We start from the raw sequence: 19265 nt of genomic DNA, 5'->3' as shown, positions 1-19265 counted from the left end.
AATAAAATAGTTATTTTAATCATAAAACACATAATTTATTTTTGTACCGTAGTTTGTAAATAAAAAAACATATATATATATATATATCTATATAAAATATATTTGTAAGTATATATTTGTAAGTATATTCTCTAAAAATATTGTTCTCTAAAGATATTAAAATTATTGGGAATACTAATTAGTTCGGTCCGTTTTTTTGTGCATTTCTTTCAAAACAAAATGAATGAACAGATCAATTAAAGTATTGTCCATCGCTGTCTACTACTTTTTCCCATCTCTCAATTTTCGAATTCCATCTCGAAAAAATGACTCGTCTTTGGAGGCGATTCAATTTTGGAGCCAATTTTCTATTTCTGCGAAAGAAGTGAACCGGTGACTTGCTGCATCCTTCGGAACGACCAATAATCAGAAGGAGCAATGTCCGGAGAATATGGCGAGTGCGGTAAAACATCCTATTTGAGCGTTTCCAAATATTTTTACGACTTTTTTTACTTATTTTTCTCGATGATACATGAGGTCGAGCGTTGTCATGAAAAAGAATAACTTTATCATGTCTTTGTTCATATTCCGGCCGTTTTTCTCGTAATGCATGGCTCAAACGAATCAATTGTAGCCGATACCGATCGCCCGTATTGGAATCGCCAGGTTTCAGCAGCTCATAGTAAACAAGACCTTTTGGTCCCACCAGATACAAAAAGCATGATCTTCGAACCATGAATGTTCGGCCGTGATGTTAATGTTGAGGTCGATGGATTGACCGAGCTTACCGTATTTTTTCTTCTTGTCGTAGAATATCCACTTCTCATCTCCAGTCACAATCCGATGAATGAAAAAACCTTTTCTCTATTGTCTTTGAATCAGCTGTTCGCAAGTGAAAAATCGCCTTTCAATGTCTCTCGGTTTCAGTTCATAAGGCACCCAATTTCGTTGTTTTTAAATCATTCCCATGACTCTCAATCGTACAGAAACGGCTTGTTGAGTTATCCCTAACGATTCTGCAAGCTCCTCTTGCGTTTGACTCTGATCTTCTTCGAGTAATGCCTCTAATTCTTTGTCTTCGAATTTTTTTGACTGTCCAGAACGAAGCTTGTCTTCAACGCTGAAATTTCCATCCTTGAAATGTCGAAACCATTCCCTACATGATTTATCAGTTGGAGCAGTGTCACCATAAACTTCGACAAGCATTCCAGCTTCAGCCGCACTTTTCTTCCAATTAAAGCAGAAAATCAAAATCTCCCGCAAATGCTGCTTGGTTAACAAAATTCGACATTTCAAATACAGTAAAAATAAATATTTTTGTATGAAACTCAAAGCAATATAAACTGAATATTATTAGCAGATGTTTAACCTCTCTGAAACCGCCAAAATCAGCTGTCACCATGAACCATTCACAATAGCTGGAGCTATCTTTAGGGAAACGGACCGACTAATTTATACTCTCAATAGTTGTTATCTAACCTCATCTCATTTTGATCAATCTATCTCATAGCCATTTCTAATAAAAGAGATTATATTCATAAACTTGTCAGAATAATAATTAATTAATTGTAGCAAAGATCTTCTAAGACATGTCATTTTCTATGAATACAGGGATATTGCGATTATAATAAAACTTGTCAGACAACAAAATAGGTGATAAGAAAAATTTACTGATCAAGTTCATTTTCTTAAAAATCGCTGTAAATAGATATATACAGTGCTTATAGAGTAAACCATTTTATACAACAAATTAATATCATATCAGCTATCTATAATCAAAAAAAGAGATTTTTCTACCATATCCTCTTTGAATTATAAGCATTTTGACAATCAACTTTGTACGACAACCAGTCTTAGTCTTCCCTATAACACAGCTTGAACATTTTATATTACAGATTAATATTTGAGAAATTAAACTAGCTCCAATAATTTTAAATAATTTTAAAGTATTCATTTATGCGAACGTCCTAAATAATGCCGCGTCTTGAAACGCTTTCTAATTACCATCTCGTTTTATCACGGAATATTCAACAGCAATTAACAGTGTATATACTATACTGACGCTTCATAATGTATAGACAGAATATATGTTAAGTTCTATCTATTAGTGCCTTTTTCATCCATGATATTTATTATCTTAAATTTATTTAATTTAAATTTATTTAAGAGACTATTTATTATCTTAAATCATCGTGATCACAATAAAATAATCGTCATACAGATAATAAATACATGAATTTCACGATACTAAGTTTTACTTTAGAAAAATATTTTACAAGATGGTTTTTAAGATGATATATTTTAACCCGTTCAAATTAACTTATTTTAACTTATTTTAACTAATAGTATTTATACACTTATAAATATCTAATCATTATTTTAACAGAACCAGTCTAAAATAAATTTTATTTTTTTATATTTTTTGTTGTCAAATTCAAAGAAGAGAACGAGATATTGCATTAGAAATATAATATAAAATATAATATTTAAATACTATTGCATAAAAGTATTTAAAAAATAATTTATAATAGTTACTATTATAATTCATAACAATTACATAGCGCATATTACAATTCTAACAATAAAATAAGTACGCCTATTCAAAATTAATATTTATTAATTAATATTTTTTAATAAATATAATATCATTTTGCACATTGATGTGTAGAGTATTGTATATTCATTTCAATGCACTTTAATATTTAATAAATCAGACGATCGAATTTTCGTATTATATCTTTAATTTAAAATTTTGTAAAGTTTTAGTTATTGCAAATAGAATGGCATTTTATAAAAACCGAAAACGACACAGCTCGCGAACATAATTAGGATAATATTGTGCAGAATATTCTGAATAATCATTGATCCTGTCTTATCTTCTTCAACCTTTTTCGATATGACAAAAAATAACGGAAAATTTTCAGGACATGTCACTTGTATCAGATTATCTAAGGCTCACAAATCCTTCATTTTAGCTCTATAATCAGTCGAAATTCCTTTGGAAAAGTGTTTGATAAATAGATTCGTATGCTTACATCCCAAGCTATTTTGTCAATCTCTCAACGAGAGGATTTACTACAATGTATCTTGATAAGGAATTCTTTCAAATCTCTGACCATTGGATCGGTAAAATTTCATTTATATGCGACTCATTCATATCTGTTTTGCTTTTCATAATGATAAGCTTAACTTAGATTTCCTAATACGCGCATTCAATTAACTTTATCCAATTAATCTTTAAATAACAATTTTGAATAATTTGATTAAATTGCAGCTTCCTAATCGAATAATAGAAACAACACATTTTTTGTACAACGATGAAGAATTATGACCAATGGACATATAACAAGTATTTGTTTTTTGTTGAATTTTGTTTAAAGATTAAGTAAGATTATTTTCACACGATATGGATTCTCCTATAAATATTTCTAATAAAAATTAAAAAGTATGAAAACATATGATTAAATTATACATAAGGTATATTATACATAATTATACATAATTATACATAAGATTAATACATAAGGTACCGTTATTAGTTAGAATTAAAATTGGAAATTTTATTATTTTTATTTATTCTTCATTGCAATTAAATCTTACGATTTTCTTATCTCTAAAATGATCTACTTTGTGCAAGTTATTATTGATTTCATAATATATCAAATTCAAGATGCAATTACTGTCGGTAGGTGAAAGACTATCTCAAAATAGAAGTGTGCAAGGAAAGACTCTCAAAAAAGATACGCTTTTTTTATTTGGCCTTGTATTATAAAGTCTTACATATATTTTTTTACGCATAAAGTAGAGATGAATCATTTTATTAGATTACTTTTTATATTGTCAAAATTAAAACAATACAAACATATAATTTATAAAATTTAAGAAAAATAAAAGTAAAGTATTATTTCGAGTAAATTATTATTTATATTGTTAATAATTGTCATTTATAGGAAATAGTTATTTATATAAAATTAATTATTTTATTAAAAGCGTTTTATATCAATCAAAATGCTTCTCACATAATTCTTTACACTTTCTTATAATCTTAATGTCTGATGGATATTAAAATTTTTATTTATAATTACGTGATTTTATTTATAATTATTATAATTACAAAATATTAATCATTATATGTCTTTTAAAGAAAACATTTGAATTAAAGTTAAATTTGACTCTAATCATATTTACAGAATCCAAATGTAATTCTATTTCTATTGATTTTGTGTGTGTATTATATATGATTATAAAAATAATATGATCCCCCTCCCACTTTTAATATTATCTAATGCAGTTATTATCTTTTTGTTCTTTTAACTATAATAAAATTTTTATAAATTTTTTGCAATGTCTACTTTTTCATATGTAATTTTATTTACATTAGAAAAATAATCAACATTCCGGAAAGAAATTGGCAATGCAACAGCTATGCTCATGGGATTTATCTTTTAATGGAGAGTTTCTACGGAGAAATCACCCTTCTTTTTTTTTCTATATTCACTGAAGCAATAACGCAGCTTAAAGTTCCACAGAGACTGCAGACGATAACCGGATGAACTTTTTCGAAAACTCCATGACTTATTAATATCCGCTTCCGGGATTTACAAACTGGTGGTTACATTGGCAAATGCAATTTAAAAGAGTACATCGACAAAAAAAGATAGATTAAGGTTTCAAGTTCTCTCTCAATATTTTACAACCTTACGCTTTACAACCTTATGAACAAGATTATCAATAAATAGCACATAGCAGAAATGTTCTTTAAAAATTTAATAATATAACCGCAAAAAGAATTCTTTTTTAACAAATTAATATAAACAAATATTTCTAATATTTAGCTTAAATAAAATTATTTATTTTTTGTATCATTAAAGAAAAACAATTAGTTTTAATTTCTAGTTTTATGTTAATTTTAAAAATATTTTTGTCAATGCTTCCAAGTCATACCTTTTTTTCTCTACTTATATAGGTTTCAGCCTTCCATTTTCATCTCTCTTTTTCTCTCTCTCTCTCTCTCTCTCTCTCTCTCTTTCTCTCTCTCTTCGTTGAACTCAATATTTTCCAAATCTACTTTTAGTAAAATAAATCCGCAATAGTTTCCTATAATGCTTAGCTTTAAATGTTTAATTCGCCACAAAATATGATCTTAGGCGCAGTCATGCTAATGACTCTTTAGATTTCTATTTGTGCGACATCTTCATTTCCTCTCAAAACCTAATAAGAAAGGTCTTTAAAACTTCGCAAATCCAGAATGATAAGTAGAAACATTCATCGATGAAAATGAGAAAGAATTGAAAGCGGGTGTGAGAGTCGATCCATATAAAAATTCAATGTTCCATTAATCATAAATCAGATTATAATATTTATTTTGCATGAGATAATGAACTTATTACACGTAACCAATGCATTGTTGCACAGCGATGACATCGCATTCGCGTATTAACTTGCTAATTTCGGTATCCGGCAGATTCCAAAGGAGCTTCGACACCAAATCGTACCGCAACTCACGGCTAAACTCACAAACAAGGGAACTTGATGCGATTTTGCGAAGCACCTCTGTTGTCAACTCAAGATGGTTCCCGCAACCGCAACATTGGTAACCACATGCTGGTGTGACATTGAGGGATGCTATATACAATTTAACAGAATGTCTACTATTTTTTGTTGGTTACTTTTTTATGATAAAAAAAAGCTATTTCACTTATTACTTTTCGTAAACGCTTCTTTTTGATTATTATTGACAATATTAATAAAGACACAGTTGCTAAAAGTTATTTGTGCTTGTGCTATTATATAGTAAATATAAAAGTATTAAAATATTAAATTTTATATCTTTATTAAAGTCTATCTTCACAAGTACTATGCGGAGATTTCAACAACCGTCGCGTCTGTCGGAGACTTCGATGATCGGGATATTTTAAAAGATAACAGACGCTTGTTCGTAGATTATAATTAATCTATTGTGTGTGTAGTATTTTTCAAACATTTTATAATATTTTTATTCTAATTATACTTGTTAAATGTACGATCTAAATAAACTTATTATCACAAAAGTTTTTATTCTTAAAATAATAACATTTCATAAATTTTGTACTAAATTAATATTATATAGAATACAAATTTTTTCAGTATCAGTTAAATGTTACATTAAAGTTGCTTTTTAAGTTAATGTTAAAATTATTTCAGAGACTTGCATTTTGTATTGCATGTATTTTGCTACTGTTATTTTGATATCTACCTTAAAACATTACACAATATAAAAAAATGATAAGCAATATAAGAAAAATCCAGTTTCCACGAGCATATTGAAAAGTCACGCATACATTTCTCATAATAATTATTGTATGATAAATATATTATTGTATGATAATCCTAAAGAAAAATTTTTTATTAAAGTATAATTTAAAAAACGTAGCAATCGGAAAATATTATAGAACAAACTTTAATAATAGCATATTTAATTATAATATATACGGCTGTACATTATTGATGTAATGTTATCAGGCTTATCGCCGGAATGCTCGATTAGCGAATAGCGTGACGAACTTGTTACAGACCGTTGCAGATTATATCACAAATTCTGCACATGCGCACGCGTGAAAATTTATCGCTGCGGAAAGATTAAACGGTCATTTAATAGCAATATAATTTTTTATAAATCATCTTTTTTTTGTTCTTAAAGTGATTAACTTACAAAAAATACTCAAAGATTTTATTTAAAATAAAACATTTTTCTATGCTTTGCTTAAAATATGAGTACATAATAATAACAATAAAATTCAACATTTTAAATAAATATAAATTATTCAAAATTGTTTAAAGTATTATACTAAATTTATTTTTTAAAACGTTATATTACAACATTTTAATATTTTACATTTTAAGTGTTATTGCTTTTCTCCAACTACTTCTTTACATTATTTTTATAAATTTTTTAAAGTTTTATTAAATTGTATTTAAAATATAATTTAATTAAAATATCTTTATTTTTAAATAAATTTCTATTTCAAATACAAAATACAAATTTATAAAATTTTAAAATTTTTATTAAAAAAATAAGGTGATTATTGATAATGGGCATTTAGAGTTTCACATGATCTTAACATGTGTTGTCAAAGTTATGACTCTAACCCGAGTGACTTTTAAAAGGTTGTAGCTATCATTCATTATTAAAAAATTATTATCAAAAAAATTATAATCAAAAAAAGTTAATTATTCTTTTTAATATTTTAAATAGTAATACAATGTATATTTTCGTGTGGAAAGTTATAAATCTATGTGAAATCTCGCTTTGTGTTGTAAAATGTGTGTATGGATGTAGTGGGTTCCACTCCTCTACGGGAAACTCTTCAACAAAAAATTAGATGAATAGGTTTGTATTGAACCGCGTGAAAAATTGCAAACCCACATGTGAGATTCCACATGTGTTCACACAACTTTTAAACATGGGTTTACAACTTTAGTTAAACTCCACAGGGGTTTATAACTTTTCATGCGAAACGAGATTTCAACTTAAACCACGTGGGTTTACATTTATGTGAGATTTTTAATTAATGATTGATCAATCCAAGATATAGCTTTTACGTAGCAAAATTGCAAAAATTAACCTAATTTATATTTCGCCTAATTTGCATTTTGATAACATATACGTATATAACTAAAAAAGATATAAATATATCAACATGTAATGAGATATGTAGAATCCATAGTCCGTCTTTAACCTCAAGACAATCTCAAGTAATGTCTTAAGATATTAATACGGCTCTCTGATTGATTTATAATATCTCAAGCACTAGCTTATGATCATCTCGAATCTTAAGCAATATCTATGGATTCCGCCCTTAGATTAATTGCAGTAAAATTCGATTTTGATAAATAACTTTTTAATAAACAACAAGTATCGGCTAAAATTTTCTGAAAGAAGTTTATGGTCATGACCTTGACAACATCAAAGTGAAAGTCATCGAAGTTGGATCTCCTTGTCAATATTCACCAAAATAAAATTAATTGCAAAAGCGAGCTAGTAGAATTTCAAGCAAAGACAAAATTCTTTCTATTTGGTCAGTTTTTAATTCATAATTTCGTAATTGCGATAACTGTTACTGTCATAAATATTTTCAAAGAAAAAAAAATCGAGAGATAAGTACCGATCGAAAAAGTTCGATATCGCGACGTTCCTCTGATTAATTTACTGTAAACTTTTCAGTTCAAAAATGTATGAGATTCTTCGTATATAATTCGAGACGAGTTGAGAATTTTTTTCTTTTTCCAAATGAATAAATCACGAAAGCAAATAGTTTGCGAGGAATTGCACGTCAATCTCGCAATACGGTATATTCAGTCAATTCAAACTATCTAACCAGTGAACTGTAAACCATCTGCTTTGAATCAATAAGTCATATATTAACGTTCGCTCTTCAATTTTTGTATAAAGATGAGAAAACTTGTTTTATTTCGCATGTAATTTAAATTTATTTTAGAAATTACAGAACGACGAAGGAGATAGCAAATAATCTGGCAAAGCACATAACTATACTTACTCATGCAGAACTATATAACAGATACTTAATATAAGTAAATACATTATAAAATATATGCAACAATATGTTTATCAAATAATATTTTTATTAACTTTATTATGAAAATAATCTGCTAAACGAAAAGTTTTATGGTGTTATGAAAGATTATGTTTTAACTGTTAATTACGTAAGTAATTAACGTGTTTCACACGTATCACTGAAGAAACTATTTGAATGTGTAAAAAAAGCAAAAGTTATATTAAAGATTGTTAAGAAAGAATAGACAAAATTTATTAATAGATTATATTATCCAAAAAAAAATTTTATTAATAAAAAAATTCTTTGTTGATAAAATATCACTTATTAATTTTTAATTATTTAAATATACCTTAAAATATAACATAAATATAGAATATAATGTAAACTTTTAACTACATAATAGCTTATATAAGTGACTTTATACATAGAAGAAAATTTTAATATACATTTTTGCTTTACATTCTAATCTAATCTTTAATTACCCATGTAGAAATAAATCTAGTTGACCTCATTCAAGGCCTAGCTAGTAATGACAGATCAGATAAGTACTTGTTACTGAGTAGTTACTAGCTGCATATTTATAATCAGTTTTTGTAATATAATTGTTCTCTAGTCACAATATTAAAAATATAATAACAAAGAATGTTGTTATATCTAAAATGTATAATCTAGCTACTGTGAATATGCAGCTGATAATTATCCAGTAATGAATTTGAAAATTTATCTAATCGTTACTATTATATCTAACTCTTAAATCAAATCGACTAGATTCATTTCTACACGGAACAGTTTTCTTTACAGTTTTAATCAAATTAATAATAAAAATAAGGAAAAATATAATTTATAATACAAATTATGTGTTTATTTCACTCATTGAATTAAATAATATTATTAAAAAATTATTTATATTATCTATAAAACAATAAATTATATACGTCTTTATTAATAACATAATAATAGCACAGTACGCGAAGTAAAAAATTCAAAGTCAGGAACTCGTGTTCTATCAAGTTCTATCAATAAAAAAAATTTCCATTTAAATTATGTTATCTGTGGGGATTAAGTAGATAAATTGTTAAAGAAGAAAAATAACTTTCCATAAAAGAATTATTTTATTTTATTTTTTTATTTGCTTTAGTCGCTGCTAGTTCAGAATAAATAATTAAATAGACATGAGGTTCAGTTACTATTTGAATATTTTGAGTAAAGAGAGAAAAGAGAAATATTTCAATCATATAAACCATAAACCTCTTCGAGCAAGCCAATAAAATAACGAGCGTTCTCAGGCAATCAAATATCGAGTAATAAAAATGGAATTTATTTGTAGGAGGGAAAGATGACGTACCTTGTAACCGAGGTAGGCAAGTAGCAAAGCTTCGGTTAACGACACCATAGCCAAGATGACTTGGACAACCCACAACTCTAAGGGTCTTCTGACCCATAGGATCGCATCCCAATTAATGGTCGGGTGTTCCTGGAATTCCTCCTCCGTCAAGTTTTGCGACGCGAGAAACTCGGTCTTGTTGCCGGGTATACAACCGTAACTAGGAAGAGATAGAGAAAGAAGGATGATAAGTGACGGATGAGTGTGTGAATAGAGAGAGATGGATTGTCGCGCAGTATTTGGCATGCATGAGTTCAATAGGTTTTCGACATCGAGTACATCGTTTGAATCACATTGAAGGACCCCTCAACTATCACATTGCATGGAAAGAATAGAAAGAATAAAATATCATGTCGAAAAAAGTTTATACAGCCTATAAAAACATATTTTTTATTAAAATGTTCGTGTCAAAATTTATGGATATACTACAGGATATTTTTACTAAGATTGCTGTTTTAATTATAGTTTTCTTGAAAAATTTAGAGTCAATAGATTTTTAATAAAAAAGAACCTCATGTGTTTCTTATGAATGTATGTGTACCATTATATTATATAAAGCAAGACATCAAGTTATCTTAAAGAGATATAACATTCGTTGTCAGATTCTATGACTTCAGAGCTTCAATCTTCTTTATTTCTTGACTTTCTGTAGTTATGATAATGAAGACATTTGGTTGCAAAATTACAAAATTACAATATATCTTAAAATGGAGTAATTTGACTAAGATTACTTTTTTAAAGAAAATTTGTGGAATTCTTTCATCGGAATCATTGATTTTAATTATAAAATTACTTCACATATTAAAGGATTTTGATAAATTTTGTTTGACAAATAGAAGATAAAAACTCTTTAGGAAATTAAAATGTTGAAAAATAAAAATTAAATAAAATTTGTAAATTTTTGTTAAAAAGATCTCTGCATGTTTATCAAATACTATTTAAAAAAAATGGTTCATACTATATAAAAGTACTAAATTAATATTAATATTAGTTACAAAATATTAATAATATTCGGATTTAAAGTACAAATTGTTATTTATTCGAAAATATTGTACGAAGAGATATTGTAAAATCTTTGAAAACATTATTCTCAGGCATGTGAGCAACAACACAGCGCATCATATTTGTTGTACTATCTTATCTACGTCTTATTCTAAGCCATGATAGGAATGCTGCACAATATTGTAATCGTGCATGAATATCACGTTGCTCACACGTTAGAGCGAACTTCTTCCTAGCAAGATAAAATTTTTCTAGAAAATCGTCCATCGGCGATGAAACGAAAGCAAATGAAGCAATCTCTTTATTTTCAGTGTGGCAATTCATGCTGCTACGTAAAATGTTCCAGATTTTTTTTCATTTTCTTTTATTCTAGAATTCTTCCACTAATGTGAATATATTTCTTAAAAATAAAACATTAACAGCTTTATATTAACAACTTAATAATAGAAACACTTAATTTTTTTACCAAATAATTCGAAAAGAAAAATGTTAAAAAGTAATCTTCTCTGTTTTATAAAACACACATCATTCTCCTTTTTTTGGCGTAAATAAATAAAATAAATGAAGCGAAAACATATGACACACACACACACACACACACACACACACACACACACACACACACACACACACGCACGCACGTACGCATGCACGCATGCACGCACACAAATTGATTAAAAAATAAAAATAAATCCAGTTTTGACAGGTAACGAATTTTTAAGCAGTTCAAAATCCACTAATTAAGTTCAAAACGAAGTTCACGTTTAAGTTCTGCTTAAAAGGATTTATTTGAATATTTAATGTAGCTTACCATGCTGCGAACGTTGGATCGTTGTCGGTAATAACCCTGAATATATACAGGAAGCATGTTAAGAGCTTGAAGAAAAGATTGGCAAGTCGTATTCTCAAGCCTGAAACATAAATTTCATTTCTTTGTTGACTTCTACATATCCATTTAATTTACATTTCTATTGTAATTCATTTTTCTTTTTTTTTAGTAAGTATATAATCTTTATTAGTTTTTATTTTTCTTTTTTTTTTTCACTAAATATAACTAATAAAATATAACATTTCAATTTATATAATAGATACATGTGTGTTAGATTTATAATCTCAATTATAAATGTGAATTTTAAAAAGTAATTGAAACACCTTTATTGCCTTCTTTATTAAATTTTAGATATAAATTTTTTTCAATATTTTCAAAACTTTCAGTAGCCTTCTTTTTATATAAACATTTTTAAAATATTAATATCTCTTCTCTTCAACATTTTTATTTTAAGTTATATCTAATGCTGAAATATCTTTCACCAAAGATGTACAATTAAAGGCGGCCAACACTTTGTAAATTATTTAGTTATAAACTGAAAATATTCCTAAATTTGATAATCACAGTGAAAATTTTATGAGATAAAAGAATAATTTGAAAAAATTATTTATTGAAAATTCAGTGCAATAGAATTTAATATGATAAATAATCGCTTAAAAATATATAGATTGTATAGCATAATAAATAATGAAAAGATATTGTGATTTACTATTTTTAATCTATAGAAAAAATTACATAGTATGTTAAAAATTTAGAAGTAATAAGACTTATTGTTAAATTAATCTATGCTTAAATCGAGTACTGACCGCTCAGACGGCTTTAACGAGACGCTTTAACCAGTTGTCCGCGACAAACTTCACAAAGAGCAACAAAACATTGATCTGTTAGGTTTACATCTTAATGCATAGGTCAGATGAAAAGGTCAACACTAGCACAAGAAGAATTCGTAGTGGCACAATATCTATTATCATCATTACAGTTCCGAAAGAGCACAATTGTGCTCTTTCAGAATATCCACAGAGATGGTGATATTCTTAAAATTGCCTTTAGAATGGCTTCGCTATTTCAAAAGGAAGCAATCGAGACCGCGGCAAGCCAGAAGACCATTGACGACAATCTCGCTATTTCCGACGACAAATTTGGTAAAAATATAACATTGATACGGCGATGTAGTTAAACTTATCTCGGAAGTTGTCATTATTTTTAACAAAAATATTTTCATCTCCATATACATGTATCTTATTGTTATATTTTATTTAAAGTACCAAATTGTAATAATATTTTGAAATATATTAATGTTTATAGTTGTTTTAATAAAGCAGAAAATATGGAAAGTTATGTAAAAGTAGATAGATAAAACGTGACATATATATTTTATTGTGTGTATTTTGCGTGTCACAATTTAGTATAAAATGTAATGATGCTATCAAATAGCATGAGATAGAACTACAGATACGAGTTTTATGATAGCAAATCTCTCTGTACAATGAAAGATGCGTATGTATGTGTGATATCAAATGTAATAATATATCTATGATATATATGATATTATATATAAATTGCAGCAAACATTTTTACAGTAATTGTAACAATCGTATCACGGTTTTTATTAGAAATATAGAACAAAACAGAATATAATTGAAATACAAATTTAATTAATATTTCTATGATTGACAATGTAAATTGTAGTAGTTGAATTTACGAAAACTTTTAGCTTTCTAGGAAAACTTCTCTCTTTTGTTACACATATCTACAATTTAAAAGTTACCATAAACATAATCAATTTACTTACTTGAACGCTGATTCTTGATGAAGTACAACTGCAGTCGTTCCTTGAATGTATTTTCATTCACATAATACTCGACACGAACTCTGGAAGTAGACATACAACGATGTTACTGTTAATTGATTTTGCAAACTTTTCGTAGATATTAACTATAACGTAGATATTATCTAACTTTATATAATAATATTCAATAACTTTTAACCATGTTCAATAAATTTTCAATTATATTCAATAACTATAATAATTTTCGTTTGTATGTAAGATACAACTGTTTCTAATATAAGTACAAATATCGTAAATTCTCTTTATTTTTTCGATAAACTTTGTTATAACATTCTATAGCAAAGCAATCTTATACACATCTGTATCGACATTTGCGTTTATATATATGACATGTAATATCATGAAGGAATACATATCTACGTATATCGGTATAGGAAAACTTGTTGTTCGACTGGAACTATCCCAAGATCAAAGCAATGACAAGAAATGTCGCTGTATTGTTGCATGACTAATCAAACAGCGCAACAGTGAGTGCTGTATATACTATTTAAATTCTCATTATTGCTACTGTCTCTATTGCATTATATCCATGAGTCATTTCTGTTCAACATTATAGAGCAACATTATAGAGCAACATGTAAGAGTCATTTCTGTTTAGCATTATAGAGCACGTAAGAACCATTATGAAAATTGGTATGCATTGACTATGACGTAAATTATACAATAACCTATCTACTAAGTGTTTTTCTAAAAAATGTATTTCACATATTTATATAGTGCTTATATTTGATATTTGTCTCTTTGTTATATAACACTGAAAAAAATATTAAATTTTAATAAATATTTATTTGACTTTTATAAATAATGTTTATTAAATGTACACACATATTTATTATACAAGAACCATTAATTTGATTTAATTATTATTTTTTTATTCAGAATAAATACTTATGTAAATATTCATTTAATATACTATTCAAAAAAATGAAATACTAGGATTTAGTTTTAAATGTATGTAACTTTCTTTATATTGTATATTATATATTTAAATATGGAAATTTATATTATATATTATATATTATATTATATATGGGAAATTTAATCTGCATTTTATCATTTATCCATCCAACAATTTTAATTGTATATGATGTTTAAGATATTAACATAAAATAATTCTATGTTCTTTTAAATTTTACATATACATCTAATTTACATGCAAAAATAAAAAATATAAAAGTAAATAATAAATAAAAAGGAGCATGTAAGCTATCGCAATCTTTATACGAAAAAATTTATTCGACAATTTATTTTATACATATATTATTAATATAAATGTTTTGATCTTTCCATCAAGTCATCCCCAATATGTTGTTGATAAGATTTAAGCACACACACAATTGCATTAATATGTATTATTGTGAATAAATTTAAAACAATTATTATATTGAAATTATGTCCATGCGTCAAAATCGAATGCAAAACTTGTCCTTTGTTAAAATATCTTTACAAGTAAATTAAAGCTTAATCAATTTTATAATTTCTTTCATTAATTAAACGCTATTGATAATTGAAAAACACCCAATAATCATGATGGTTTCACAATTTATAACTGATGAAATGTCGAAACATTTATGTTTATAATATATTATAATATATTTTAATATATAAACAACAAGTTGTCGAATAGATTTTTTTTTAAATAAATTGCAATAGTTTACTTCTTTTTATTTATTATTGACTTTATCAAAAATTCTTATTATTTATTTAGAAATCATAACAATTATTTAATAAATACAGTTAATATAAGATTTTATAATTAAGACATTAAATTGTTTTATTTACTGATTGTTATTGATGTTTATTTATTATCTTCGCATTCGTTATATACATCTGAATTAAACTTCAAGTGAAGGAACCAAACCGTCTGCGTGCAATGACGTCGTTATGTTACGTATTGTTATTGTTAGTACTGCAGCGAAGCGAGCAAACCGATTTTATTGGCCGGCTGTCATCTTATGCACTTGGTAGTGCACCGCTGCAGTCCTTATTTTTAGCCGCGGTAAATGCGTCGGCGTTGCGCCGAGAATAGCGTCGCGTGACGTCATCGGCGTCGACAGGCGGTCTGTCGTATGGTATCGTTCCCAGTTGTTGAACTGGTTCTTTGACCCACATAACGTCACGAATGCTTGACCTAGGCTATTCGTCCTCAGCAAAAGGAAAGCTGATGGAAGAAACGATGCCAATCGAGATGAACCAGTGTTGCATATATTTTCATGCTTGAAGGAATAAGTTGACAAAGACATGAACGCGTTAGCAGATTTTTTTACAATGATATTATATCTGTTGTATTAAGAATTAAATAACTGTTTTCTTTTTTCAAAATCGATGAATAATTTCAGTGGAATAATTTTATTTAACAAAGCTTTATACAGATTGTTTACTATGAAGAGAAATCTAACAATAATTAACAAATTGAACTATCATGTTTAATGTTTGCAGTTATCAAATTATTTAGATAATTATTTATATAAAGTATCTGTTTCTTATTATTATCTAGAATATATATTATTTCCATTTTTATCTTAAATAAAAAAGGTATTATTTTTTTAAATAGCTATTATGTGTAATGAGTTTAATACATACCGGTGTAGAATTTAAAATATTTAAAAAAAAAACATAAAAATAGAAAAATTCGCAATAAAATCATAAAATACTATTAACGACAAACAAATACGATATTTCTTTTTTTATAAAACGAATACTCCGACTAATATATTTATTCATTTTACTTACTTTTTTGTTACTTACTATTCGAGTTTTTATTTTCTCTCTCTAAAATATTCGAGTATATTTATTTACTTTGTTTCTACATTTTTTTATTTATTATTTCAATATCATGCAGAATGTTTTAAAAATTACAAATAAACAAACAGACCTAATCATGTTAGTATTAAGATTTGCAATTCTGGTTATTGTTTTTGAAGTAACGCATTGTTAACGCACGCGCGTTTACGCTTATTGCCTTCCTTTTTTCATACATTATAAAAATTATAAATTAAATAAGAAAAAATATTTTCAACATTAACTATTTTTATATATGTTTAAACTTTAAAAAATTAAAGTTTCTTTCTTTCTATTTACATACATTTCAACATTACATTTCTTGACATGAATATTACATTTCTTGACATGAATATGTAACATAGGAAAAGATTGGATATATAGCGGCTGATATGAGACGAGAATTGTTCAAATCACTTATTAAGCCACTCTCAAATAACAAGTCCATATACGTGAGAACCAGGATTTCTCTATATTGATCATAAAGACAGTGTATTGTGCATTTTGTTGTACAGCTGCTGTTTACACTGGCATGAAGTTATAGATTTAAAACCTTGCTTTTTTTTAAAGCTGCTCGTTTCAATGTTGTTTTTTCATCGCATGTCATTCGGATAGTATTGGACAATGAAGTGACGCACGATATTGGATAATCTAAGTAAGAATAAAAATAAAGATAAAAAACAAAAGTCAGCGAATGCCATAAAAAAATATTAGTATTTAAGGAAAACATTAAACAAGATGAGGACAAAACTAATTGCGTTATTTGCAGATAAAATTTTGATGAAGACTGGAGTGCAATGTTTGTAAAAATTCGACTTATGAAAATTGTGCTAAGATTAAAGGAACTGATCTCTTGTATAAATGTGAAGTTTGTACACTGAGAAAAAATGCTGTTGATTCAATTAAAGTCTATATTACGGACTGTCACTAACATAAGTAATTACTTCATGTATTTTTATTGACATAAAAGTCTTGATTATCGAAATAATAATTTATGCCTTTATGTCAATAATATAAATTAATCACTTATGTAACAGTAATTGAATCAACAGCATTTTTTTTTCAGTATGTTCAAAATAAAATATAAAAACTTATAATTAATAATTCTCTGTAATAAATAATAATTTACATGTAAAATGTAATAAAATAAATCAAATAAAAAATAAGTATATAAAAATAAATAAAACGGTTTAATAGTAATGTTATAATAAATAATCATATCTAAGCGCTAAGCAGCTCTCAGTGTTAAAAATAGTGCAAGACGACATTGTGTTTAAAGTATAATATAAAGTATAATATATTTCCAAAGAGCATGAATTAAAACAAAAATAATTTTTAAAAATTTCCCATTAATGTCTATTAAATTTAATTTTACAGCAAAGCAATTAATTATTCGCTTTAATTTTATATTGACGTAATTTTATATTAATGTCTTAAAATTTTCATTTTATTATTAGTAAAAAATATTTAATAACAAAAATGTAATTTTATATTCGAATTGATGTAAAACATAATTTCTAAAATTAATGTAAATACATCATTTGTTGTGATAGCTACAAAATCAGCAAACAAAATGAAAACGAAAGTTTTCATTTATTCCATATTGATGTGACATTCAATGTTTTTTATTGATGTAAAAAAAATATTATATTGAACAATGTGTCTGAAAATTATTGAGAAGATCTAATAGAAAGTAACATATCATATACGCAATGTATCCAACCAATTCGGAAATTCCATAGAACATTGAGCGAAACGATGCACTGGTGAAAAATTGTCGAGTTTGAATAATTCGACAGGAATGCAAATCCTTCAAGCTTCACAGGAGCAGCTATCGATTCTATGAACGATACAAAGCGAAATGTATCAATATCACTCGAGTTTTGCACGCGAATATCGCCGCAGTCTCCGCGATGCGCGGTAATTTAACGCGATCGGCCGTGTAGACGAGAAAAGCCCGTTTAGTGGGCTGTGAGTAATGTCACTAACAAAATACGTGGGCCGATGCAACCGATGTTCCTGTTTCGAGGACACTAGAGCTAAAAGAACGTATTTACGCTGATTGAACTCGTAATTTTTGCAAATAAATTCGTACTCAGATCAAAAACATTTTCTAATTCTTATAGAGCTATAGAATGAGGACTATGATAAGAATCAGATTTGAATTGAATCCATGATACATCCATGTATATGAGATTTATTGCATACAAAAATACTATTTCAATAATTAAGTTATTAAAAAAAAATAACTTAGTCTTAAATATGTGTTTATTTTATTCTATCTTTCCTTTCTTCTCTTTTCTTCACACTCAATATAATGTTTTCAATGCTCATTTTTAAACGAACGTTGTTTGATATTAAAGTTCATAATGTATCGAATGATTTTTCTTAATTTACGTTTCGATACATTATTATAATGTTTTACAGTGTGCGGTCAAGGAGTGCAGTAGGTAAGTAAATCTTTTCAAGATTTACTTTTTTCTTCACTACTTGCGCCAATTCTTTTTTATCCTACAGCGACCATTTAGCCATAGCTTTTTGACAATTAAATTTCTCTTAAATTTGAAAATGAGAGACTCTATTTGCTGCACTCTTGGATTTAATATATCACATAATTTACATCCAACACGTGTAATTACTCCATCGCTAAAGATGGCTCGAATGAAACTGAAACGTTCGAGCAATATTTTATGTAAGAATTGAAATATACTATTGTGAAGATATCAAACGCACCAACTTCTACTCTATTATTGCTCTTAATCGCCTGGAAATTTCTGATTGATGATTGTTTTATTTAAAAAAAAATTTAGATATATTTTTTTAAATAAAAACGAAATTTTGTATTTAAAGTAAGTTGTTTTAAGTCATATTATTATGTTAAAGTAA

General features: G+C 27.0%; 1 protein-coding gene across 1 annotated transcript in view; it reads right to left on the bottom strand.

The window, feature by feature from the left end:
• Positions 1–19265, bottom strand: part of LOC108688166 (potassium channel subfamily T member 2) — a 106005-nt gene that overhangs the window by 39235 nt on the left and 47505 nt on the right. Inside the window, exons 2-4 of the mRNA XM_018194312.1 lie at positions 13542–13621; positions 11732–11831; positions 9880–10078 (exon numbers count right to left, since the gene is read on the bottom strand). Coding sequence (XP_018049801.1) covers positions 9880–10078; positions 11732–11831; positions 13542–13621 — 379 coding nt within the window. The remainder of the gene's footprint in view (positions 1–9879; positions 10079–11731; positions 11832–13541; positions 13622–19265) is intronic.

This window comes from Atta colombica, unplaced genomic scaffold (genome assembly GCF_001594045.1).
Source record: "Atta colombica isolate Treedump-2 unplaced genomic scaffold, Acol1.0 scaffold226, whole genome shotgun sequence".
NCBI classification, from domain to species: Eukaryota; Metazoa; Arthropoda; class Insecta; order Hymenoptera; family Formicidae; genus Atta; species Atta colombica.
This window is presented reverse-complemented; position numbering and strand designations above follow the sequence as displayed.